General features: G+C 48.3%; 1 protein-coding gene across 1 annotated transcript; it reads left to right on the top strand.

Moving 5' to 3' along the window:
• The first annotated feature begins 1,644 nt into the window (after positions 1-1,644).
• On the top strand, positions 1,645-24,188 carry NR2E1 (nuclear receptor subfamily 2 group E member 1). Its single transcript, XM_032275105.1, has 9 exons — positions 1,645-2,427; positions 7,103-7,248; positions 10,491-10,578; positions 12,153-12,388; positions 13,740-13,886; positions 15,994-16,090; positions 16,478-16,627; positions 17,216-17,321; positions 22,701-24,188. The coding sequence occupies exons 1-9, from the start codon at positions 2,403-2,405 to the stop codon at positions 22,861-22,863; spliced, it is 1,158 nt and encodes a 385-aa protein (XP_032130996.1). The 5' UTR covers positions 1,645-2,402; the 3' UTR covers positions 22,864-24,188.
• Positions 24,189-24,728: the final 540 nt, after the last annotated feature.

Raw genomic sequence — 24,728 nt, 5'->3', positions numbered from 1 at the left:
GCAAATGGATTTCTGGCGTGAACCAGAACCTGAGGATCCCAAACGGAGCCTGGCATCTTATTGTTTTTCAAATCCTGCCCGAAATTCCTCTCCTCTCTGGGCGCCGAGTTCGAGAAAGTGCTACGCCGCAGGTCGGGCTAGCTGCACAAGCTGGCTGTCAAAAAACGCTTATTTCTCATCCTGCCACCTAAAAAAACCTACGCCCTTATGGCCTTGTCCCACAATTCCCCAATCTCGTCCCAACTCGAAAAATCGAGGAGGAGGGAATAACCTGAGAGATAGTGGTGCCCCATCTAGCTCTTTCCCGGGGTCCCCAGCCTTGGTCGCAGAGCTCCACTAGGGAGGACACAGGCTCTGGTGTGTGTGGTGTGCGCGACCCCGAGCCGGAGGCCGAGCCGAGGCTGGGAAGAAAGTTGCAATCACGTGCTGTCGCAGCCCACGGGAGCGCACAGCCCACTCCCCCTGGGATGCCCGGGCAGAGGACCTGCTGCTCTCTCCCAGGGCTCGGGGTACACCAGCATTCACTTGCACGCACACGCAAACTCTGATCGAAAGCCCGGAATGACACCGAGTCTGGAGAAAGAGGGGCCAGGAGTGGGCTGGCAGAATTGCAGAGCGCGGGCCAGGGCTCCCCTACCCGCGAACCTGGAGCGGGGGACGGGAGGTGTGACCCCTGACCTCTGGCCGTGCCCACGCCCTGAGAAGGGACTGGCAAGCCCTTGTTCGACTAGTTCAAGCTGCCGAGAGAGCTTAAATAGAATTAATCTCTTAGAGATCGAGGATCATCGCTCCCTCGGCATGCGCCCTCCCAGCGCCGTGCACAGAGCAAGGCGCGAGAGAGCTCAGGAATCGCGGGAAGGCCAGCAGAATGGGGCGGGGGTAGGGGGTGAGGGCGGCTCTTCAAGATCCCTCCGCCCGGAGAGCGGGAGCCTGAGGTGGTGCCCGCGGAGGACTAGCGGTGGGAGGGAACGCTCTGCCCTCCAGCCGCCCAAGTACAGATAATGGAGGCGACAGGAGGTTTGCTCAGCGTCGGATGGTCCAGCTCTGCTTGAGGAAGCTAGCAGCGCCCTCCCCTCGACTGCTGCCCAAACCCACCGCGCAAAGGCCTCAGGAACACGGAACCTTCAGAAGACCCCATCCTCAGCCCTGACTTTCCGTAGATATGTACAAAATGAGTAAATTACTCACCTCGGGCCAGATCCAAGTTTTACCCAACAGAAGGGGCACGGGACCAAGAATGAACCAACTCATATGGCCATGTCCGGCGCGCACAGTCACACACTAGCACACAGCCACCCAATTTCTTCCGCGAATCTATCTGGCACTCTGGCGAGAGGGGGAAAAGCGTTTTGAGAAAGCCCCGTCACCCCTCCCCTTCCCTCTTGCCGTGAAATATACGAATTCATTTTTATTACGAGCCGCACCGTCCTCACCATCACGCACGCACAGAGCCCACACTCCCATATTCACACTTTCTAACTCGTAAGCTCCGAGAGCGCCTGCATTTTCTTTGGAAGCCGCTTGGAGGTTCATTAATATCATTAGCATTTAACCCCCTCCCTCTTCCCATCTCCTCCCCGCACATGGCTGACGTCAGACCCCGCCAGGAGTTGGGGGAAAAGCTAAGTGGGCCAGGGACGCCCTATTCCCCTCCCCGCGGCTGCCTGTCAGAGCGCTTCTGGAGATATTACAAGGGGACCCAGCCTGCAGCGACAAGCACAAAGTCACGGGGTAATGAACTTTGGGGACCCTTTGCCGCTGCGTGCGCGGCTCTCCCCGGAAACCGGGACCTGGCCGCCTCTTCCATCGGAAGATTTCCCAGCAATCTAGTTTTCCCACTCTGCGCTCGGGTTCCGGCAGCGCGGAGCCGGTCTACCTCTGAGACTGCGGTTGTGTTTTCCTTCTTTCCTTGGGAGACCAGCGGTCGGCAGAGATCTGCCCACACTCTGCATGCCTATGTAGAGGGAGAAAATGAAGACTGAGTGACAGGAATGGGGAAAGAAAGGGATTTTGCCCTTTTTGCTCCGTAGGAAGGCCATTTTCGTGTCTCTATCTCTGTCCTTCAACATCCCTCTCTTGCTGTCCTCCCTTCTTCCTCAGTCTTCCCGTCCATCTCTCCATCTGTCTGTCCATGCATGTGTCCGTATCAAGCAAGCAGCATTCCTAGCAGCTGCGGTTTTGCAAGAGCCGGGAAGAAACTTAAGGATGCTTAAATTTCCACTGTGGAACGAATTCTGAGCCCCCAGGGAGCAGCGCAGCGCGCGACTGACACCACCTGTCCCTCCCAGGAGCCTTGCAGGCTGGAGGGCGGCTGGAGAGCGGCGGCGCCCGGCGGCGAGGCGGGCGCTGCGGGCAGGGACTCGGGCAGCGCCCACCAACCGCTCCGCCCCGGGACAGCCAGCATGAGCAAGCCGGCCGGATCAACAAGTGGGTACCTCTCGGGCCGCCGTGGGGCCTAGGCGTGCAGCCTGGGGCGGGCGAGCGGGGAGGCTGGGGAGGTCCTTCCCGGAGCGCTGCGACTCCGAGCCCAGGAGAGGAACTCCAGCGGGCGTGTGCGTTCGGCCCAGCTACTGTAGACTGTGAGTTGGAGCATTTCGTGGTGAGGGGAGAGCTGTTTCGTTGCCTATGGATTGCTTGATCTCTACCCACCCCCCACCCCGTCTGGTGCGGTGAGAAGGTTGTGACCCGTGCAGCCCACCAGTCGGAGGAGTTGCCTCCCTAGTCACCAGGTGCTGGGTGGGGGAGCCACGGGGGCGGGAACTGGGCCGCAGCTCCAGGCGGTAGCACAATAACACACACGCTCAAAACTCCGAGCTCCAGCGCGCAAAAGCAACTCTGTGCAAAGCGGATTTTGAATGGAATGCTTTGCACCCCGTTTCTAGCTATTTCAAATAATCCTGCAAACTGGGAAGCAGAAACAATTTAAAAGTCACATTTTCCTTAATCCTAAATCCGCGTAGGTCATAACTGGGGAATTTAAAGTATGGCGAACCACTCTAGCAAAGAGAGGACCAAATCCCTAATCCCAAGGACTTTTCGAGCCGGAGCACAGCAGAGGCAGGAGTGCGCGGCCTGCTTCCTCCGTGCGCTTCGCTCCTTCCTCGAACTTCCTTCGCTGCTGGCTCTCCCACCCATCGCCAGACCACAGCTGACCTCTCACCACCCGAGACTCGGGAGCGCAGGGCTAAGCGTGTGTGCCAGGGCATTTGCTTGCACCCGGCCTGCGGAACCCAAGACTGTGCAGGCCCCAGCCGGCGTTGAGCAGGCGCGACAACGGTGCTTAGATCTCCCGAGGGCATTTCAATTCCCGCCATCCCTTGGCCCAGGGCTGCAAGCTCCAGGGTCTGAGGCTGGGGAGGACAGCTGCTGCAGCAGTCCCCACATCCCGAAGTTCTCCGGCCGCCCGTGTTGTTTTCGCAGATAGCCTTTTTGGCGCTCTAAGCGTTCCTTCCCGCCCCCTCCCCCTTTCACTAGCCCTCATTGTCCTGAGTCTTTGAAAGTTGGGAGAATCAGAGATACTTCTGAGGACTGGTAATGAAGTCTCACTTAAGTGGGATACAATTCCCGCCCTCCTACCCCCCTCCAAGAAGGAGGTTGTGTTTTCACTTTGTCCGTTTTGTTTTGCTTTGGGTGCTGACCTTTTAAAAATTAGAGCAAAATGAACGTGAACAAAAAGAAAAGGAGAAATGCTTCGAGCTGGGGCAGAGGGAGTAGAGAAGGAGCCCTAACTGCGGCTGGAATGCAGAGCCGACCTTGGCGCAGGACTGGGTTTCCCGTTAGGCTCGGGCCTACCCTGGCTCTGGCTGTTGGAATCCCTGGAAGGCAAAGCGAGCTCGCTTTTTGTTGCCCGCATTCGGGGGAGTTGAGTGTTCTTCCCAGGAGGGGCAGGAGGCCTTTTCTGTTGCATTCTGAGCCTCCATTGCAAAAACTGAAGCCCGCGGGTCTCCGCAGGCCTCCTGGCTCGCTCGCCCCGGGACAGGCCCTCGCCTCCATCCCTGGAAGTAAGGAGCCCCGGGCTCTTTCGTCCATTTCGGGGTGCGGAACCGCCGGGGCCCTGGAAAGGTGAGGCCTCAGAGGCGAGGGAGGGATAGGCGGGAAGCTCTGCCCGCCTGCGGCTGCGTTCCCGTTGTGGGCCAGGAGGCAGGCCGGCCCTCCAGACTTTGGGGGAAAAGCCACAGCGGGCTAATTGCGGAACTTTGGCGCTTCCAACTTCCCAAGGGCCTGAGTGAGACCTTGAAAGCCTCCAGCCCCGGCTCAAGTCGGGACGAGGCTGCTGAGGTTTCTCAGGCCCGCAGGACAGCGGCCCCCGCCCGTGGCGCCGCTGCTTCTACGCCCTTTCCAGACCCGTGGCGGCAGCCAACCCAAGACCTGCGTCCCTCGGGCCCGGGGCGGCGAGGAGGTCGGCGCGCAGCCGGCCGGGTCAGGACTGGGTCGAGCAACCAGAGCTGCAGCCCCCGCCTTGCCCGGCTTTGCGCGGCTGGAGAGCAGAGAGATGTCACCAGGAGCCCCGCCTGGGTGGTAACGAGACCCTGGCCAGTCACCCCTGCAGCCCAGACTAACTTCTTTCAACAGCCTCTGATGGTAATTACAGTAATCGAAGCTGCCATATATCTTTAGGCAATTATGACACACAAAAAGCCCGGAGGGGACCCCCTGGCGAGGGAAGTTAAGAACGGTTTTCCAGCTTCAGGAAACTCCTGCTCGCCTCACATCGGAGCTCGCTCGGCTTGCTAAATGAGAGGAGCTTTGCAACGGGGTCAACCAGTTTGTCTCGTGACCCCAAGTCACCTTAACGTGGCTGGGTGGCGGAGTCTGAGGCAGACCCGCTATGCCCCGGAATTTTCGCGTCCCTCCCTCCTGGGCCCCGCCCCAGCCGGGTTGTCTGTCTCTAATCTGCCCCAGGAGCTGCGACTCGGAGGTCTGCGCAGAGGCAGGACTCGCATTGGCGGTGGCCGAGGGGGCAACAGTCGGGAAGCTCAGGCGGGGGGTCCTAGGAGGGGCCCCCCACACCGCACTGGTCTTCCCTCCACCCTCATTGGGTTCCCAGAGATGCTGTCATGGGCCTCCTGTCTGGATGGGAAGTGGGGAAAAAGAGACCCCACGACTGCTCCTCCCACTCACTCATCTTGGCATCTTCAAAGTGCCACGGGGAAGAGGACAGCTGGGGTGACAGTGCTGCTGGGCCCTAAACATGAACCCTGGCGCGGTCAGAGGGCCGTGTTATGCTGAGGATGCTTGCAAAATATGGAAACCAAGTTTACTGCTTCTAGAGCGAGTGCCGTGCAGCGGAGCTCCAGACCGGGCTCCTGAGCGACCAGGAGTTCCCTTGGGCGCAGTGACTGGCCAGAAGGAGTGGAGGACTAGACCCGCTGTGCCCTCGCCTGACTCTCTCCAGCCCCTCCCTCCCGCAGTACAATCTCCCCTCCCGCCGTGTGGGAGAGGGGGCGCCGAGCCGGTGGCCGCCGCGCCGCGCGCCTCCCCTGCCCGCCTTTGTCGCCGTCCGAATTCCCATGCTACTCTTTTTGACGGGTCACTGGTGGCTCTATAGGCAGGTGCTGCCGCAGGGTTGTAATTACCCCGGCCGAGGCTGGTCGTTACCGAACACCCCTCACCCTCAAGCACGGTCCTCCCTGCTCTCCCTCTCCCCACCCCCTCCACCTGAGATGGGGCTGAGACCCAGGGTGCAAGACCTCCCGGACGCCTCGGGTTCCAGGAGCAAATTTACACCTCCGGTGCCTCAGGGCCCTCCCCTTGCCACGCCCTCACCTCCCCTGCTCCCCTCCCAGGCGTTTCACTGCCGCCCCTCCCCACCCCAACCTCCTGGTAGTCCCCAGCCCAGGCTCCTTCGACCACAGCTTTCAAATTCTGGGGAGGCCAGAGGCCGTCGGGACCCAGGCTGGAGGCCTTCGGATGGGTAGAAGAAGAGAAAAGCAAGTGTTAATAAGTAATTGTTATCAACTATTTTATTTTTTAAATTAAAGTGTTAATTAACAGTTTAATACTACCTTTGTTTTGCGGGAGGAAGCATTTCTAAGTTCCTATAAACCGCTTCAGGCACTTGTTGGACTCTTGAACCTTAGAGGACAAGAATTCCTCCCTTTCTAAACCGCCACACATTACCATCTCCCTAACACTCGTCCAGGGTTGGTGGCCGCCCCAGGCTTGAGGGAGTTCCAGGGAAAGTTCTCTTGAACTGGGGTTCCATGGGGATAGGGGGATGTAGCCTAAAGAAATCAGCCAGATTTTTAAAAAATCAGGCTCGACATTGCTGGAAAAACCGAGACGAAGAGACCCCACATCGGACCAAGTGTGAGGACGCCAGTCTTCTAGAAAGAAAGGGCTTAGGAAATGGAGGGAGAAGGACGACTGTCCCAAGCTAACCCGACAGGGAACTGACAACTTGCGTCTCTCCCCTATCCCTTGCCTAGTCCCGAACCACTTTGCGGAGAAAATAATTTTTTCCTAAAAGAAATAATTTCTCCAAAGCGACTCACTAAGCATTTTTTAAATAGGTAAAGCGAAAGTTGGCCAATTACCACTACCCTTATTATCATTAATAATCCAAGTATTAGCATTACAATAATAATCCTAATAATAACACCGCCCAGCGGAGCTCAGAGAAAACTCGATTGCCTTCCAGCTGCCATCCCTGGTTCCAGCCGTGTTTGTTTTTCTTCTTTTCCCTTTTACATTTCAAGTTTGTCTCCTCGCGCGCTCACTAACAACTTTCTCTGTTAAATGCAAAAGCGAAGGAGGGAGGCGGCCAAACTTTCCGTGGAGCAGAAAGGCAGCGGAGGGCCGCGCTGCCGCCCGGGCCTGCTGTCATCTTTTATTCCAAAATGGGTCTCGGCGATTAGAGGAGACCCAAATACATGTAGCGGTGCATGAATAATGCTCATTGTAGGAAACTGACACTTGCTCAAGGAAAAAAAGTTTGGCTATAAAATCACTTCATTATTTGCTTTTACCGCAGCTTCGGTGCTAATCCCTTCAGAGGTCAGATTGCTTAGCATCTCTCTCTCCCTCTCCCCTTTCCTCCCTCTTCTCCGCCCTCCTTTCCCTCTCGCCCCTTCCCCCTTCCCCGTCTTTCCTGCGATTTCAGGCCGCATTTTAGATATTCCCTGCAAAGTGTGTGGCGACCGCAGCTCGGGGAAACACTACGGGGTCTACGCCTGCGACGGCTGCTCGGGTTTTTTCAAACGGAGCATCCGAAGGAATAGGACGTATGTCTGCAAATCTGGAAACCAGGTACCTTAGCCAGGGCTGCACTGCTCGGCTCCCCTCTGCTGCCTCTTCACTCTTTTGTTTGTGCCAAGGCCTCCTCTGAGTTTCCACGCTGTTGAGGAGAGACCCGGCCCTGACCTCTCCCTTCCTCTCCCCTCCTTCCTGCCTCAACTCTTGGAGGCCCTTTGGCTGGGGAAAGGCAGGAGGAGGTAAGGGAAGACATGAGTTTGCAGGAGGAAGTCTGAAGTCATAAAGCCTCCCTACACCTTTTTTTTTTTTTTTTTTTTTTAATAATCCTGACAGATTTTGACACTGGGTAAGGCCCACACCCAGTGGCTCTAAAGCCAGCACCAGGGACCTAAAGAATTTAGCATCTAAACCACAAGTAGCAAGCAGGAGAAAGAGCTTTGTTATTGTGCCTGCCCACCCCATACTCACTCCTAGCAGCATCAAGCTCAGTCCCCCATCACTTGCCTGGGATGCAGAAGTAAGGGACACACAGACATCTGAGTCAAGGTCACCATCACCTTTAGCTGAGACACCCCCCCCCAAGTGATCGCTGGCCACTTGGAAGAGAGGCAGTGCTTTCTGAAGGGTTGTGCCTTTTCAACTCGGGAGAAACAGGGCTGCTCTGGGAGTGGACAGTGGGAATTCAGCACCCATGTTACCTTAACTGCGCCTTGTCAGAAATGGGCAGGATGAGGAAGAAGAGAAGTTAAAAGGAAGGTGCAGCTGGGACCCTCCTGAAGCTCCTACATCCCCATCTTCCTTCTCTGCTTAGAAGATGGCCCCAGTTGTTTGTTTTGGACTTGAGTAGGAGGAACTGTCTCAAGGAGACAGAGGAATCTGGGCATGGGCTGAGTATGAGCCAAAGCTTCTAGAAAGAGTGAACAGAACCCCTTGACTCAGTTTCCAGTGCAGCAATAGGCAGTTTTTAACTAAGGAGATCAACCTTTTGGTCCCACACTTTGCTCTCTCCTTAGCCAGCCACTCAGACGCTTAGCACAGAGGCCTCCTCCTTCACTGCTGGAAAGATCCCTGAGGGTGCATTAGTCAGGAGTCATCCTTTGGTAACAAAATAGCAAAACACTTTTCCCTAATTAACATATAGGCTACATGTATACACACACATACATTGTCTGGTGCTAGTGAGTTATTCTGACATCTTTTTCTGAAGTCATGTCTGTTCATATCATTTTCTCATAGATTTGGATTATGGCAAAAACATAAGATATTTGTGTTGGGATAAATTTTGAGCTCCCTAGCCCTGTTACCTGTTTAATTGGATTCTGTATCAGTTTCTAGCTTCACCATATGGACACATCACATTTTACAAGGGACTGTATCCCAACAGCTTCACAGGATTGTGCGATTACTGGGGATTGTCAGATTTGAACCAACTTCTACTTAGATTGTGTTTTGCTTTTATGCAGTGAACAGAATTGGAAAATCAAGATCTCTGATGTTGTGCTTGATCTTTTAAAAGGAGATGGCTATCAATTCAAACATATTGATATCAGTCCAAGTGCTTGTAAAGGACTGATAGCAGACTCATCAGGCCTGGTGTTCTTCTTGCAAGGAGAGTAAATGATCAGAGCTGAGGCGTTCATCCTTTTCTCCAGCACTAGATATTTATATACATTTGATCTGATTTGAAGACACACTTAAGAACTAATGAAGGTTTCCATTTTGCATTTGCATGTTTATAAGAATACTGGAAAGATACCATCTGAGGATAGATATATGATTACATTTAATATTAAGTTTTTAAAAACCTATTTACAATGAACTATTACACTGGCCAGCAAAGATGCCCTATGTAATTCACTTAGGAACCAAAAATCATTTCCTCTTTCTCTTATTATAAGATTAATTAAATTATATTCCAACTTACTATTAACAGTAATGAGGACATTTAGAAATGGTTATGAACATCTGTCCCACCTTTATTTTAAATAAATCAACATATTTTAAATTGGAGAAGTGTGAACTCATAAAAATGATTTCTAATGTGTAATTTCCCCCTAAAGGGTTTCAGGGGATAAAAACATACTTACTTCAACTCCAGAGTATATGAAGTTTTGAGATAACGAAGCAAAATAAAAATATATTTATTATCTTTCTTCTCACTACAAATGTAACAGTAACAACTTCTATAAAATATAGGAGAGCACCCAATGTCTTAAATATTTTCTGTGTATAAAACTCATGCACATGACTCTTTTTGTATCCATGTATGTGTTCCCTAGGTAATGATGCCCAACACTGAATAAATTTCAAAGGAAATTTTATCTGTAGATTTCCTCTTTCAATGGTTAATATTTTCCCAAAAAATTGCATTAGGCAAAACATCTATTTTTTCATGTATTTCATATAAATAGTTCTAAAGAAGTGACTACTTTTTTTTCAGTTATCATACTACGTAACGTTCTCAGTCCATACTATCCTTTGGTCTGACAGTCCGTCACATTGCCTTCCTGGTCCTATTAACAGGGTGGGCATTTCTATATTTTTCTCAGGGCTTGAGCTCTTCCGTTTTCACCCTTACCTTCTCTAGGCCTTGCCCTCCTAACCCCTCACCTTCCAGGAAGGGCTGTTTCTATCCACCTGGGCTGAGGCTAGTCTCTAAGAAAACTCTCAACTTGCTGTTAATAAGGTTGACTTCATACAAAAGCAAAAGTGAGGTAACAGGAGAGTGAAGAATAAATGGAAGAGATGTTTCTGATAGATGAACGGGCTCACCCAGAAAGTGACAGAAAGAAGTGGATTCAAGTACTGAAAGCAAAAAGAATCGTTGGAGGGAGGGCAGAATGGCGTGAATTCCGACCCAAAGCCAGCTCCTAACGGAACTCAGAGGCCTCCTTCTCTGAGGCTAAGTCGCTGTCTTCGGTCCTGAAGTCTCGTCCCTGTTCCACCACTCCGCAACTGGCGGAAGTTTCCCTAGCGAGCTTCTCCTCTCAGGCTTGCAGGGTCTGCCAAACTCGGCTCTCTGACCTTCACCTGCTTGGAGAAGGACATTTTCCCCTAGTCCGCTTGCTTGGGGTCCAGGACTGGCCCTCTTGAAGTAGCCTGGGGCGTCCCAGCCCCTTTTCCATCTGGCCCTGCTTGCGCCCAAGGCCCTAGTGTTTCGCAGGCCCAGGCTCGGGGCTCCAGGGTCTGCGGCCAGGCAAGGTCGCGCCTCCACGCCGTTTCCCTGCCCGGGTGCCGGCTCCGGGTCTACAGCCTAAAGGCCCGGGGGACCGCTGACCCCCTGCGCTCTGTTCCAGGGAGGCTGCCCGGTGGACAAGACTCACAGAAACCAGTGCAGGGCGTGTCGGCTGAAGAAGTGTTTGGAAGTCAACATGAACAAAGACGGTAATCAGTGCATCCCTTTATTCTAATGTTGATTGAGTAGTAAGGAAATTATATGTACAGAAAATACTTGGCACTCCTATGCATGTAAATCAACTCCGGAGCGCTTCTTTCCAGATGCTGGGAATTGGCCTCGGGCTTTCAGTCGTATCCTTCCCGTCTCTCAGCAGGAGCCGCTGGCGACCCCTAGAACTCCCCAGGGCCAGACCCATGCCCACATCAGAAAGTTGCGTCCCACAATCATCTCCACAAAGGCAGCGCTTGGGGGGACCCCACTCTCCAGGGAAGGGGTGCTCATTTTCTGCCTCCGGTCCTAATCCCTCCTCTCTCTGCTCTTTGGAGCGCTTCGTGGCCACCCCTAAGCCTGCTAGCCTCCCCTAGATCTTGCAGTCCGGATAATCTCCCAGGGAGGAGATCCTACGGTGTTGGAGAAGGGAGGGCAGAGACATGAAAACGCGAAATTTCCAGCTCCTATTTGCAAATTCACCAAGATGCCAAAATCAGTACGACCAGTGGGCCGAAGTGAGCTTTTCCAGAACCTTCTCTCGGTTCTACAGAAAAGAGGGAAAGGGGGCTGGAGACGCAGGGTGACGCCTGTGGGTATCTCGGACACCCAGCTCTCCAGAGGCTCTTAAACACGCAGCAGAAAGAACCAGGACGTGAGCGCTTCCAAGGCCTGGAGCACGGTCCGAGCTGCGTCCCCCGCTGCAGCCTTTCGAGGGCGCCCCAGGCCCAGGCAGGGGGCGAGGGGAATGGGCTGGAGGACACCGTGGGCCCTGGGAACAGGGCTGCGGGTGGGCTTTTTGATGAGGTGGTCGGGGCCGGGTGGCAGCTCCAGAGGAGAGAGCCCCTTCTTCCGCGGCGCAGGAAGCCGGAGGGAGCGTCCAACCTGTTGAACTTGTGTATTGACAAGTTGTCAAGCTCGGCGGGCAGAAGATTGCCCTGAATTAATTTGTTTGTTTAAACTGTTGGTGGTAATTGTCACATCTCCCCTGCCTTTCTCCAGCATACTCGGAGACGGGTTCTCCCTCCTTCCATCCCCTAGTGATCCCGGGGCTCGGGTCCTTTTCTCCTGGAGCCCTCAGAGGCCAAAAGCCATTTATGTGGGGGCGGGGCTGAGGATAGGGAGGGTCGTTCTTGGGCGGAGCTGGAAAAGTCTGTGCAGAGACGAGGTGCCCGGCGTGCGCGACGTTCCCTCTCTTTGGGATGGGGACGAGGATACCTGGCTACTCCCTCCCAGAAGGTCTCTGATTTCCCTGCGAACCCCCTTCCCTGGTGGGGAGGAGCCCTGGACCGACGGAGAACACACCTAGTCTCGCCTGAGACTCTGCCATTATCGTGGCACTTTGGGCACGGGCCCCTCTCCTAAGCCTCAGCTTCCGAATCTCTTCAGGGTAGTGGTGAGACAATCTCAGAGTCCCTTCCGCCCTCACATTCCCTCTCCTTCCTTCTTTTCACCTTTTGGGCGACTTTGCCTGCCCAGACTTGACACTGGGGCGGGGCTCGGGGGAGCGCTGCAGCGGCTGTGTCGCGACGTCTCTGATGGCCGGCATGCGTCTCTCTGTTTGCCTCTGCAGCTGTGCAGCACGAGCGGGGGCCTCGGACGTCCACCATCCGCAAGCAAGTGGCCCTCTACTTCCGTGGACACAAGGAGGAGAACGGGGCGGCCGCGCACTTCCCCTCGGCGGCGCTCCCTGCCCCGGCCTTCTTCACCGCGGTCACGCAGCTGGAACCGCACGGCCTGGAGCTGGCTGCGGTGTCCACCACCCCTGAGCGGCAGACCCTCGTGAGCCTGGCTCAGCCCACGCCCAAGGTCAGTGGCCTTGCTGGGCCCAAAGAGACTCCTGCCAGCAAATGGAGGAGAGGGAGCACCCAGTTCTTCTGAGCAGTGATTGGGGTCAAGCAAAGTGCGGAGAGAACTCCAGGGTGCTTGGCTGGTCTCTGCATGGAGCTCCAGCCCTCCTGCTCTCCCTCGTTCAGCCAGGGGTGCTCAAACTTGAGTGTACAGTAGAGTCAACCTCCGAGTGGCTACAAGTGTGCACTCCCGATCTTATCCCGACCCCCCCACCCCAGAAATTCCCTTTCAGCATGTTTGGGGTGGAGTCCAGGAGCCTGCACCTTTAGGAAACACCCACTGGTGACTGGTGGTAGGTGGAGCCCTCGTCTAAACCCAGAGGGCAGCCTCAGGTGTTCCTAAAGGCAGAAGAACCAAAGTTCATTTTTAGAGAAGAGGAGTTGGCTGCAGTTGGAGGAAGGGCCCCAGAATTGCAAATCTTGGCTTGTATTATCTTGGGTAAAGCCATGAGTTTCTAACGCAAGAGAGAAATGTGGTGATCACACTGTTAGAACACTTTGAGGAATCTGAGTTCATTTCCCATGCTCCCCTCACCTACTTCTGAGGCAGGTGGATTTACAGCAGGGTTGATCCTGTAGGAGCAGGGCCACAGCCTGAACCACCTGTAAAGGCTGCCACCTAGGGCCTACTCCCCAGGACAAAGTCCCCAACTCCAGGCCAAAGAGGGCCTAGAATCTCCCCCACAGGAGGGCCAGCTGCAGCCCCACACTGCAGGGAAGCCAGACACCTGGGCACATGCACACGCACAATATTTAATATTGCTTTCTTACCCTTGATGTGTATAATAAGCTCAGGAAAGTAGCATTATGAATATGTTGTCAGTTATGAATGGGAATGCTCTGTGAATGATTAAGATGTCTAATTGAAATATTTCCATAATATACTAATCCTTTCTAAAAATACCCATATGCATATTTGTGTTTGGGATGCCTATTAATTTATACTTTTTTCACATCTATTTTTATTTACACAAATGCAAGCAGCTCTTGTCTAAATTGGGAGCCAGGCTTGGCACTTGGCTCAGCCCAAGGAAAATTTGCTGCAGGGGATAGAAAAGCCAGAGGACCCCCTGGAAGGGAGAGGCGCCCAAAGAGTGGAAATGGACCTCCCCAAACCAGTATTACTTTTCAGACTCTATCAATATAGGTGTTTGGTTTTTTTACCCACCTATGGCAACTGCATGTTTAAGCAAAACATCCAAATTCCTTTTTATCCCCTTCCCTGCTTTAATTAGAAACTAAACATTTGCCTTTTCTTGCAAAGCTGTGGTGTCCTCACTTCCAGGTGTCTTTCTTTCTTCCCCACCCAGTACCCCCATGAAGTAAATGGGACCCCAATGTACCTCTATGAAGTAGCCACGGAGTCGGTGTGCGAGTCAGCTGCCAGACTTCTCTTCATGAGCATCAAGTGGGCTAAGAGTGTGCCAGCCTTCTCCACGCTGTCTTTGCAGGACCAGGTATGACCACCAGGGCACCGATGTCTTGGGATAAAGAGAGCTGGGAAAGCAGCAGTAGCACTCAGCCTTATAAAACTCCCACCATCCCCGGATAAACCACCAAGGCAGGCGTCCATTCTTAACAGTAATGCGGAAAAACTTGTTTTTACTTTCTTCTTCCCATGGGTTCAAAATATCTTCCTATGTGATCCTTAGTAAGAAATGTAATTACATTATTTCAGAAAAGCTGGGTCCAGTCTACACACATAAAAGAACATAACCTCTTTTTGTTTGATGGAAACAGCAAATATAATCTCACATTTTAAAATTGTAATGATTTTTTAAAACTGTCAATAAAACAGTGTTTTACTAAGAACATTGGAACTGAGAGAGAAGTAGAAGGTGGTAAGAGTGTTCCCTCATGAGATTTTTGGAACTAATGTTATTATTTTATATTCTCAGCTTTATGTTCTCCATTGTGATGCTCCCAGTTTGGGTCATTAATTGATCAGCATATAGGATCAAAGAGCACATGGCACACTTCCTGCAGGCTAGGATCGTCCTGATTCTTCACATGCTTTTAGACATTTTGTAAACAAATAGGCATCTTGCATAATTCTGTGGTTGTAAATGACATTCAGAGGAAGAAAAAGTGTATGCATCGAAACATTGCATTCCACCAAGACCCAGAAATTTTGTTGTTGGAAATATCAGAAATGGCTCCTGCTAACATTTTCTAACCTTAAAGGAAAGGAAGAAAATGAAGTGTTCACAGCCATTGGCTATTACCAGCGCATTCACAGAAATGAATGACACATTTCCCAAAAGGCTAGTAAGTAGTTCTAAAAACAAAGGATTTATTTATTCAATTCATTTCATACCTAATTAAGGCATAATACTGCCCCTTTCTATGAAGTATGTTTCCTACCGAAAGATCAGGCAATGTGCTAAAAACATTTCATCTTCTAGAATGAGATGTTCTTTTTTTCATGGACTGCCCTTTCAAACATGGCCACAATTAGATATTATTTACCTTGCATTTTAAATTTATTTCCTGTACTTAATGCAATGAAACTAAAAATAAAACATTTAAAAAATTAAATCCTTTGGTCTAATTGTGATTTTGGTTACAAGCCTTCATAATTCAGCTCTTAGCTCCCAAAAGAAATTCTTTTACATAAATTATTTAGAATTGGCTGGTTTTTGAGTTTTGAGATTTTTTAAGGTAGTTAGGTCCTATTGTTGACCAGGTTTACTGGTTAGCTTTAACCATTTGCTCTGTGTGTGTGTGTGTGTGTGTGTGTGTGTGTGTGTGTGTGTGTGTGTTTGTAGACTGGCTTTAAATTTTTTTTTTTTTCTCAAAACAAGATTTGTATACTCTAACCCAAACAAAATTTACTTACTGTCTGCCACTTAGTCCTTTGGTAGAAATCCTTCAACAACAAGCAAAGTGCAGTGAAGTAGAATCCGGTATAATAATTTGGAAAAAGAGACAGATTTTCATTTTAAATATTCAGTAGCACATTTTATTAGAATAAAAATGACAAGCACCTTGATGCTGTCCATTTATGGGTCTCAGAAAAATCAGGCAGTGAGATGAGTAAAACTGAGCAAAACCCGATTAACATAATTACACCCTGATTTCCCCGAATGCCTCTTGGGAATTAGTGATCTCTCACTCTCCCAGCCCAGCCCCTCAACCCTCCAGGAAGATGGGGACCCAGCTCTCCAAGCATCTGAGGAATCCTCCAACCTGCTAATAGCAGCATACTCTGTGAGGGGAATCTACCTGCTGAGCTGCTGGCATTTCAGAAACCCTCAGTCTCCAGAGGAGCTTCTAGGTGGTCAGGAATGGGCGGATACAAGGACAAGAGGGGCAAATCCTTTTCTGAGAGAAGCAAACTTTGGAGAATTGGAATGGCTGACTCTCAAAATGCATGTGCAGATCTATAGGCACCTTTTCAAAAAGGAAAATATGGGAAAATAGGGGAAAGCTAGAATATTCAGAAAAAATTACCAAGACAGGCATTTAAAATACTTTTTAAAATAATGGAAATTTACATAGTGAAATTGTTTATAAATTTATAAATTACACACTATATTATATTATACATCTATTGTATGACAGCTGATGCTTTTGGAAGATGCTTGGAGAGAACTGTTTGTTCTAGGAATAGCACAATGGGCCATTCCGGTTGATGCTAACACTCTACTGGCTGTATCTGGTAAGAATTGCACAATTTAATGACTTTGTTGTAGAAATTACCATAAAAATACATTACTGAAAAAAGAACAACATGTAAAGAATAACAAATTCCTGCTGAACAATAGAGTATACCTGTCATTTATAAATCTATATTTAAATGCAAATAATGTTGTTTTGTTGTATTCATGACTGCTTGCATTGTTATTTAAATGCAAATTACTGTGTTTGTTATCATCCAAGAGAAGATTTTATATTAACTTTCATACAATATAGCCAGTTTACATGGAATCAGATATCTTAGAGTGACAATTGAATAGATATTGATATGCAGGATTTTGTCAAAAATCAATATTAAATCATGAAAATGCCTTCATATTAGAGTATTTATCCCATATTTTTATTCCAGGCATGAATGGTGACAACACAGATTCCCAGAAGCTGAACAAGATCATATCTGAAATACAGGCTTTACAAGAGGTGGTGGCTCGATTTAGACAGCTCCGGTTAGATGCTACTGAATTTGCCTGTCTAAAATGCATCGTCACTTTCAAAGCCGGTAAGCAGACACAGACCCCTGTTTCTTCTCCTTCCCCAGTTTTGCCACCTCACTAATTCAGCCACCTCAAAGTCAGAACTGAGCTTTGCAAAAAGAGGCGATGGTTTTTAAGGGAGCTGATACTCTTAATCTGGCCCCATTTTTTATTGCTATGGGAACCTGCGTGTTCTGCTGGGCATCCACTTCCAGAGAGGTGTGTTTCCAGACACAATTTCTTTTCTTCTGCTTTTTATTGTTTTGTTTTGTGTTTTTGAGACAGAGTCATGCTCTTGTCAGCAAGGCTGGAGTGCAATGGCACGATCTCAGCTCACCACAATCTGTGTCTCCTGGGCTCAAGCAATTCTCCTGCCTCAGCCTCCCAAGTAGCTGGGATTACAGACATGTACCACAGCGCCTGGCTAATTTTTGTATTTTTAGTAGAGACGGGGTTTCACCATGTTGCCCAGGCTGGTTTCAAACTCCTGACCTCAAGTGATCTGCCCACCTTGGCTTCCCAAAATGTTGAGATTACAGGTGTGAACCACTGTGCCCAGCTCCCAGATGCAATTTCTGTGCTGTCTATCACAGTTTCCTGGTCTTCATTTCTAGTTCCCACACATAGTGGTTCTGAACTGAGAAGTTTCCGGAATGCTGCCGCCATTGCAGCCCTTCAAGATGAGGCTCAGCTAACGCTCAACAGCTACATCCATACCAGGTGACCCTTGTTTGCCTTGAACATGTACTTAAGAAAATTGCCTCCATTGTGAATGTGTGAGCAGGCGGTAATAAGCCAGTTCGAACACTGTGACTAATTATCTTATTGCCAGCCAGCTAATTTAGGGAGAATCCATGTCCTTACCTATTTAGCAGGGTGGGTGAGAGGAGCAAATCTAATTAGGTGATCCAAGTGAAAGCACTGTCAGACATATTACAGTTGTCCGGGCAGAACAAATTGATCCATCAAAATAATGGAACAACATTTGTGTGAATGGGTATGGAGGGGTCAAAAATGAAGGCGAAAGTGTAATGGTTGGCATATAAGAGAGTGGTCATGCAGGTGCATTTCTTCAGATGCCAATCTCAAATAAAAGGACAAGAGAACTTTCTAGAGAGGCTATCTTTTTTTGAAACAGGGTCTTGCTCTGTTGCCCAGGCTGGAAGGCTGATTACAGTGGCATGTGAGCATGGCTCACTGCAGCCTTGAACTCATGGGCTCGTGCGATCTTCCCCCTCACCTATTGAGTGGCTGAGACTATAGGTGCATGCCACCATAGCCAGCTAATTTTTAAAGGTTTCGGGCCGGGCGCAGTGGCTCAAGCCTGTAATCCTAGCACTTTGGGAGGCCGAGGTGGGTGGATCACGAGGTCAAGAGATCGAGACCATCCTGGTCAACATGGTGAAACCCCGTCTCTACTAAAACTACAAAAAATTAGCTGGGCATGGTGGTGCATGCCTGTAATCCCAGCTACTCAGGAGGCTGAGGCAGGAGAATTGCCTGAACCCAGGAGGCGGAGGTTGCGGTGAGCCAAGATCGCGCCATTGCACTCCAGCCTGGGTAACAAGAGCGAAACTCCGTCCCAAAAAAAAAAAAAATAAAGTTTTCGTAGAGATGAGGTCTTGCCATGCTGCCCAGGCTGGCCTCAAACACCTGGCCACAAGTTATCCTCCCACCGCAGTCTCCCAAAGTGCTGGGATTACAGGCCTGGGCCATTATGCCCAGCTGAGAGAAGCCATCTTTTCACCTATGATAACTGTTGTTTGGCTTTGGTGACTGCTATCTGTTATTTTGAGTCATAACATCTACTAGGTTACTTCTGGCCAGGCAGGGCCCACAGGAAGAGGCTGTCCTTGGCTGTTTGTAGGGACTCTCAGACACTGGGGCTCCAACAAAGCCCCTCCTGGCCCAGCACTGGCCAAGCTCATCAAGACGTAGAGGCTGGCATGTGCAGTGACTCACTCCTGTAATGCCAGCACTTTGGGAGGCCAAGGCAGGCAGTTCACTTGAGCTCAGGAGTTCGAGACCAGCCTGGGCAAGACATAGCATGGCCCTGTCTCCACCAAAAATTTTTTAAGAAAGAAAAAGAAGTATAGACTTTATGATGCCATTTTCAAAAAGAAAAAAATAGAAAACGCCAGACACCAGGCTTTTAATGATAAATGGAACCTCTCTAGATTACTAAGTTAGGACTGTGGTAGATTTGAGGTTAGAATAGAGTTGTTTTTCTCTAGGCTGGTTTGAAAGGAGCCTGTGAAAGCCCATCTTCATAATCTCAACATGAGCTATAGACAGTGTGGTGGGAATAAATATATCCAATGGGTAGAGACTGTTAATGCTTCCCTCAACAAATGGGTCACAGAAATCCCCAGTCAACTCTGTCTATTCCGGGTGATACCACTTCTGCTAAGGCCTCCTTATTTCTATCATAAACCCTCTTTTGAATACTAAATGAATAGAACTATTCCCTGTCCGTGGAATATCACTGAAGCTATGTTGACAGATAATGAACCTGTATATGTTTTTCCAAATTAAAATGCTATGATTTGAAATTTTTAATCCATATTGAATTATAGAATATGTGTGTATGCATATATATGTATATATATATACATATATATATACACACATATATACATATATATATGGTAGGCACTTATTATTTGTTCAAAATTATTAAATGGAGGATTACATAATCTGGGTACTTCTGGTAACTTGTAGGCTGGGCACAGTGGCTCACGCCTGTAATCCCAAGCACTTTGAGAGTTCAAGGAGGGTACATCACCTGACATCAGGTGTTCAAGACCAGCATGGCCAACACAGTGAAACCCCATCTCTACTAAACATACAAAAGTTAGCTGGACATTGTGGCACGCACCTGTAGTCCCAGCTACTTGGGAAGCTGAGGCAGGAGAATTGCTTGAACCTGGGAGGTGGAGGTTGCAATGAGCCGAGATTGTGCCACTGTACTCCAGCCCCGGTGACAGAATGAGTGAGACTCCATCTAAAAAACAAACAAACAAAAACAAACTAACTTGTACATCCTAACTGACCCTTGACATTTAGAGCCATTATGGCATTAAGAACTTAAAAACCAGAAGAACGTGATATTCAGTTATTGATCCAGTCAAGCCTTTGCCATTCTGGCCACATGCAGGGCTGCAGGTAGGCATTATGGGATACCGGAAGGAGCAAGACATTGCCCCTTATCATCGCAAGAAGTGGGCAGCAGTGTCACGTCAGTTCAAGCTAGAGAAGAGGGGGAACGCAATATGGGGAGTGGGAGAGATGAATCCTAGTCAGAGGGAGCGAGGGAAAATCGGAAATGCTGATAGGTAGAGGAAAGAACTCATGAGTTGGTCCTTCAATAAGAGGAGGATTTCAGCAGGGGGGAAGGGGTGTCATGAGGGTGGTGGAAGAGCTGGTAGGGATCCTGTGGGAATTGCCAGGGAGGTGGGTGAGGAGGGGAGCCTGGTGTGCCAGGGCCTGCTGATAGGGTGGCCTGAGAGAACTCAACCATGGGTTAACAACAGCTTATTTTAGAGAAGTGGCAAGTAAACTACATCTCCCCAACACCCCAAAAGAAGAAAATTATGTGTGGAAAAAGCACATCTGCTTTAACATGGAATTCTTGTTATTTCTATTAAATATTAGAATATTAAATAAATATTATTAAATAATGGAATTATGGAGTTTCTTATTTCATGGAATTCTTATTTCATTCTGATATCAGCTGTAGCTGTAATTTAATATTTATATCTAGGGTCATACTCATGACAAAAATGACTATGCCTTATTTCTTAGCTCTTCAAATCAGTGAACACTTTTTCCTCTAGCACTTTCCTGTCTAGAAAAATAAAATCTGAAATTGAAATGAAAAGTTAACATGCAAACTGAAACTGAGCCTAATTGTATATTACAGCTCTCTAAGCTATTTCTCTAATTATCCAGGACATAAGGAGAAGGCTAGGAACTGACATTCCATACAAACTATATGCTATAACTGAAGATCAAATATGCAAATCTGTAATAGACCTAAAACACTTAAACCTGAAAGGAAACCCAATTATTGATGCTAATGGATGAAGAAGGGGGTGTAAATATTCTAAAAATTTTGATCAGTCAGACTCTGTCTCTCTTTCTCTGTCTCTGTCGCTCTCTCTCTCTCTTTCTCTCTCTCTCTCTCTCTCACACACACACACACACACACACACACAGGCACATTGTTTTTATTTTTGTTTTGGATGCCCAGGCTGGATTGCAGTGGTGCAATCATGGCTCACTGCAACCTCTGTCTCCTAGGCTCAAGCAATTCTCCCACCTTTGCCTTCTGAGTATTTGGGACTACAGTTGCCCAGCTAATTTTTGTAGAGATGAGCCTTGCTATGTCGCCCAGACTGATCTTGAACTTCTGGGCTCAAGCAATGCTCTTGTCTCAGTCTCCCAAAGTGCTGGGATTACAGGTATGAGCCACCACACCTGGCCTCACACATTGCTATTGTTTCTGGTAGTACAGTATGCTACATGTAATAGAGAATTAATTTTTGTTGACTGACTAACCAACCCTTTCCCAAATAGAGAATAAAATAAATGGGTGAGTAGATGAGCAGGTAGTCTGTTCGCAGAAAATCAGGAGTTGATTGTCTATTGATTCCCCAAAATTCATCCTTTCTGAAGGTGATGGTTTCTCGCAGTGGAATCACCCTTTCTCGCATAGGAAACGTTCAGCATGTTGGGTGGGTGCTGCAGACATGGCAGAGGTTGTCCAGGCAGCCGCTGCCTCTGACTTGCTGCAGAGTTCTCTCTACTATGCCTGGTGCTGGGAAAGGAAGCAGAGTTGTAGAAGTGGCCAAGGTGAAAGGGAGACATGAATTTGGGATTACTTTCCAAGAAACATTAGAAATACGTTCAGCAACGAGAACAAGTGGTAGGATTTAAGTATTTTTTTAAAATCTAGATAAGCTTCATCATTTCCATACGCCACTACTAAATGCGGTCTGGTGGCCCCTGTCCCCCAGGTGGTCATGAAGCTGGACAGTGAAAGAGCCAGCTAAGGTCCTGAGAGCCCAAAATGAACTATAAGCCTTGTATTCTGTGGAAGAGAAGGACTCTTATGTGCCCAAAGCTAAACAGACAAGCGTGAAAATTGCTCTCCTGAACTCTATTTGCAGGGTGGAGTTATCAGGCAGCTAAACACAGCTACCTGAGTCCTTCAGAGGAATTTTGATATCCCTCAGTGTCTAGCACCTTGTGGCCTGGGCTGAACCCTGCTTAGTCACAGATGTGTATCCCGGAAGCTCAGTTTTTTAGGTGGTTCATTTCAGTGGAGGGAGCCCTCCTTATGCATATTGATACCTAATTCTAACTATTGGCTGAAGAACTATCAGGGCTGCAGTGAGGAGGTGGCTTGCAGGCATCTAAAGGCAGCAGAAGATTGAACTTGCACATCTGAGCACAGATGTATGTTGGACATCAAGAGAGGAGATTGTTAAGCAATTTCTCACATCTTTAATTACATGCCAATTTCATTGACATGAGAGTTGGGTGGCACTGCCACCCAACAGAACTTAGTCTTTAATTTGCAGTGTAATAAGGATGGAATTATTCCTGAGAGAGACTAAGTATAATGCCTGAATAATAATTTGGAGAATTGCTTAGAAAAAGAAACCATTTTATTTGAGGGAAATAGCCTTGTGAAGGAGTCCTGAGAATTAGAAAACGTGGATTCTGTTGCTGGCTTTATCCTCAATGTCCTGGTCGTTTTCTATAATGGGAGCCTTAAATTTATTATTTGGCTTAAAATTAGTATTGTGTTTCTTAAAATTATTCTTTCTCCAAACAAAATGCATTCCTTTTGTTAATGTAGAGAGAGTGTCCATGTGATTTTGGCAGCATCATTTGTGGTCTCTCTGCCTCAAATAGTCTACCTGCAAAATAGGGACAACAGTGCCTGTCCAGAACTTTGCTGCAGGGATACTGTGCTATTCAAGAGACCCAGATCAGGAAATGGTGCTGGAGAGGATGTGTGTTCAAGTATGAGACATTGATTTCCGTGAGTGATGGACTCTGACCTTGTTTTCACGGCTTCTCTTATTCCAGATATCCCACTCAACCCTGTCGCTTTGGAAAACTCCTGTTGCTTTTGCCAGCTTTACGTTCTATTAGCCCATCAACTATAGAAGAAGTGTTTTTCAAAAAAACCATCGGCAATGTGCCAATTACAAGACTGCTTTCAGATATGTACAAATCCAGCGATATCTAAGCTCACAAGGTACCCACTTTTCAGGATGGGACAGTATCAGATGAACTTCGACCCATGGAGAACAAGCCTCAACTAACAAACCCTTCAGGAAGCATACACCGGGGAATGTGTAGCCTTCAGGAAAAAAATGCCAGTTGACACAAAGCATTCCAGTAGCTATGACCTGCCACCCTGACCAGGGTGGGGCGGCTGGGAAGGAGAGGGGTACAACAGGACCTCCTGCGCTGAAAACTCACTGCTGCCATGCCCTGGGAGGGGGCAAACTGGGGGTTGCCACAGGCCATGCCATTCTGCCTCTTACCCAGAAGATCGGGCTGAACTCTCAAAAGCTGAAACACAAGTAGTGCTTTCTTTTCCTTTTTAGCATATAAAGTTCGGTAACCAAATATAGCTCTGTGTATAACATCATACTGCGGCCTTCGGAACTATGTTACGTTGGAGCATTTATTTTAAAAATAATGGTAGGTTTAAAATCAAAAGTATTATCAAAAGTTTCCCCTCTATTGTAATACATTATTAAGTGGCCTTCAGAACTGAGTTAATAAGTGAAAAGTAGCTTATGCCATGTGATTTTTTTCTCTATCTTCTTTTTTCTTTTCTTTTTCTTTCTTTTGTTTTTTCTTCTTCTTCTTTTTTAATACCATAGGCCAGGCAACCTTGTCAAAGGAATTGGTGGACGAAATGAGATTCTCACCAGCACTTCAGGTTGGATAACATCTCAAAAAGAGAAGAGCTTTACTAAAAGAACAGAAGTCAAGGGAGGATGAATAAAAACAGCAAAACCAAATAAAGTGGAGATGAGTGATTGAGTGAGGTAGATTGCTGTCCCGTTAACATAGTGCTGAAACCAAAGGCAGTGGGGGTCCAAACTTGTGGTGCAGCGAGTCACACCAGACAGGAAATGGATATGGACGTAATTGCAGAAGGAACTACAAGGAGATGAATGCTAAAAGGGTTCTTGATTGATTCATTGCTAACAGCCTGAGACTCTTCAATGCCTTTCTGAAAACTGGTTTCTAGTAAAGCTTTGAATACACACACACACACACACACACACACACACACACACCGTCCTACACTTTAAGCTGCTCCTTTGGTATGACTCTATACTTATGGAAATGTAGAAACAAACATTTTTAAATAGCTGCTGTACTTTTCACATTTTGGTTTATTAGGTACTAGCACTGAGGAAAAAAATTCAGCACTTGGACTATCATAGGATGAGTAAAACTTTCCTTGTACAAAGTGAATTAACTGATTTGTGAAGTTAAAAGGCTGTACTCATTGTATTTACAAAGAATAAAAATATATTGAATTTAAATTAACTCTGCCTGATTTCTTACCCTCCCTCTCTGGCTGGTTCTCACCCACCAGGAACAAGGTAGCGGCAGCAGCTGGTGTTAAGCTTGGAGCACTTCAGCACAGAGCCTGCAGAACTGAACTACAAAGGCAATTTCCTTCTTACAGTGAATCCCATTTGGAAAATGATGAATAAAGAAATAAAACATAAGATGCTGTTCTCTACAGCTCTCAAATGTAATTGCATCTGTTAGAAAAATTGCTGTGTGAGGAAGAAAGAGGCCGATTAACGGAGTCTTCATTCCTTCCTCTGTTTCTAACTCTCTTGCCAACATTTCAATCCTGACCAGACACTTGAAATCATTTAATGATCAAAAAGATAAAGTTCATATGTTCAGTGAGATGTGGAAGGAGCAGTAGAAAGGTCATCCAGATGTTCCCAGTAAGTCTTAAGGTACTGGTCCCACAAGCAAAGGCCAGAGATGGAAACCAGAGGGCCCCAAGGCCTCAGGCACTGTGGACCCCTTTTGGGTGGCAGCTCCAGCAAGAGATGCTCATGCCGCTGC

The sequence above is a fragment of the Sapajus apella genome, unplaced genomic scaffold (assembly GCF_009761245.1).
Source record: "Sapajus apella isolate SASKATOON/1434 unplaced genomic scaffold, GSC_monkey_1.0 scaffold6, whole genome shotgun sequence".
NCBI classification, from domain to species: domain Eukaryota; kingdom Metazoa; phylum Chordata; class Mammalia; order Primates; family Cebidae; genus Sapajus; species Sapajus apella.
This window is presented reverse-complemented; position numbering and strand designations above follow the sequence as displayed.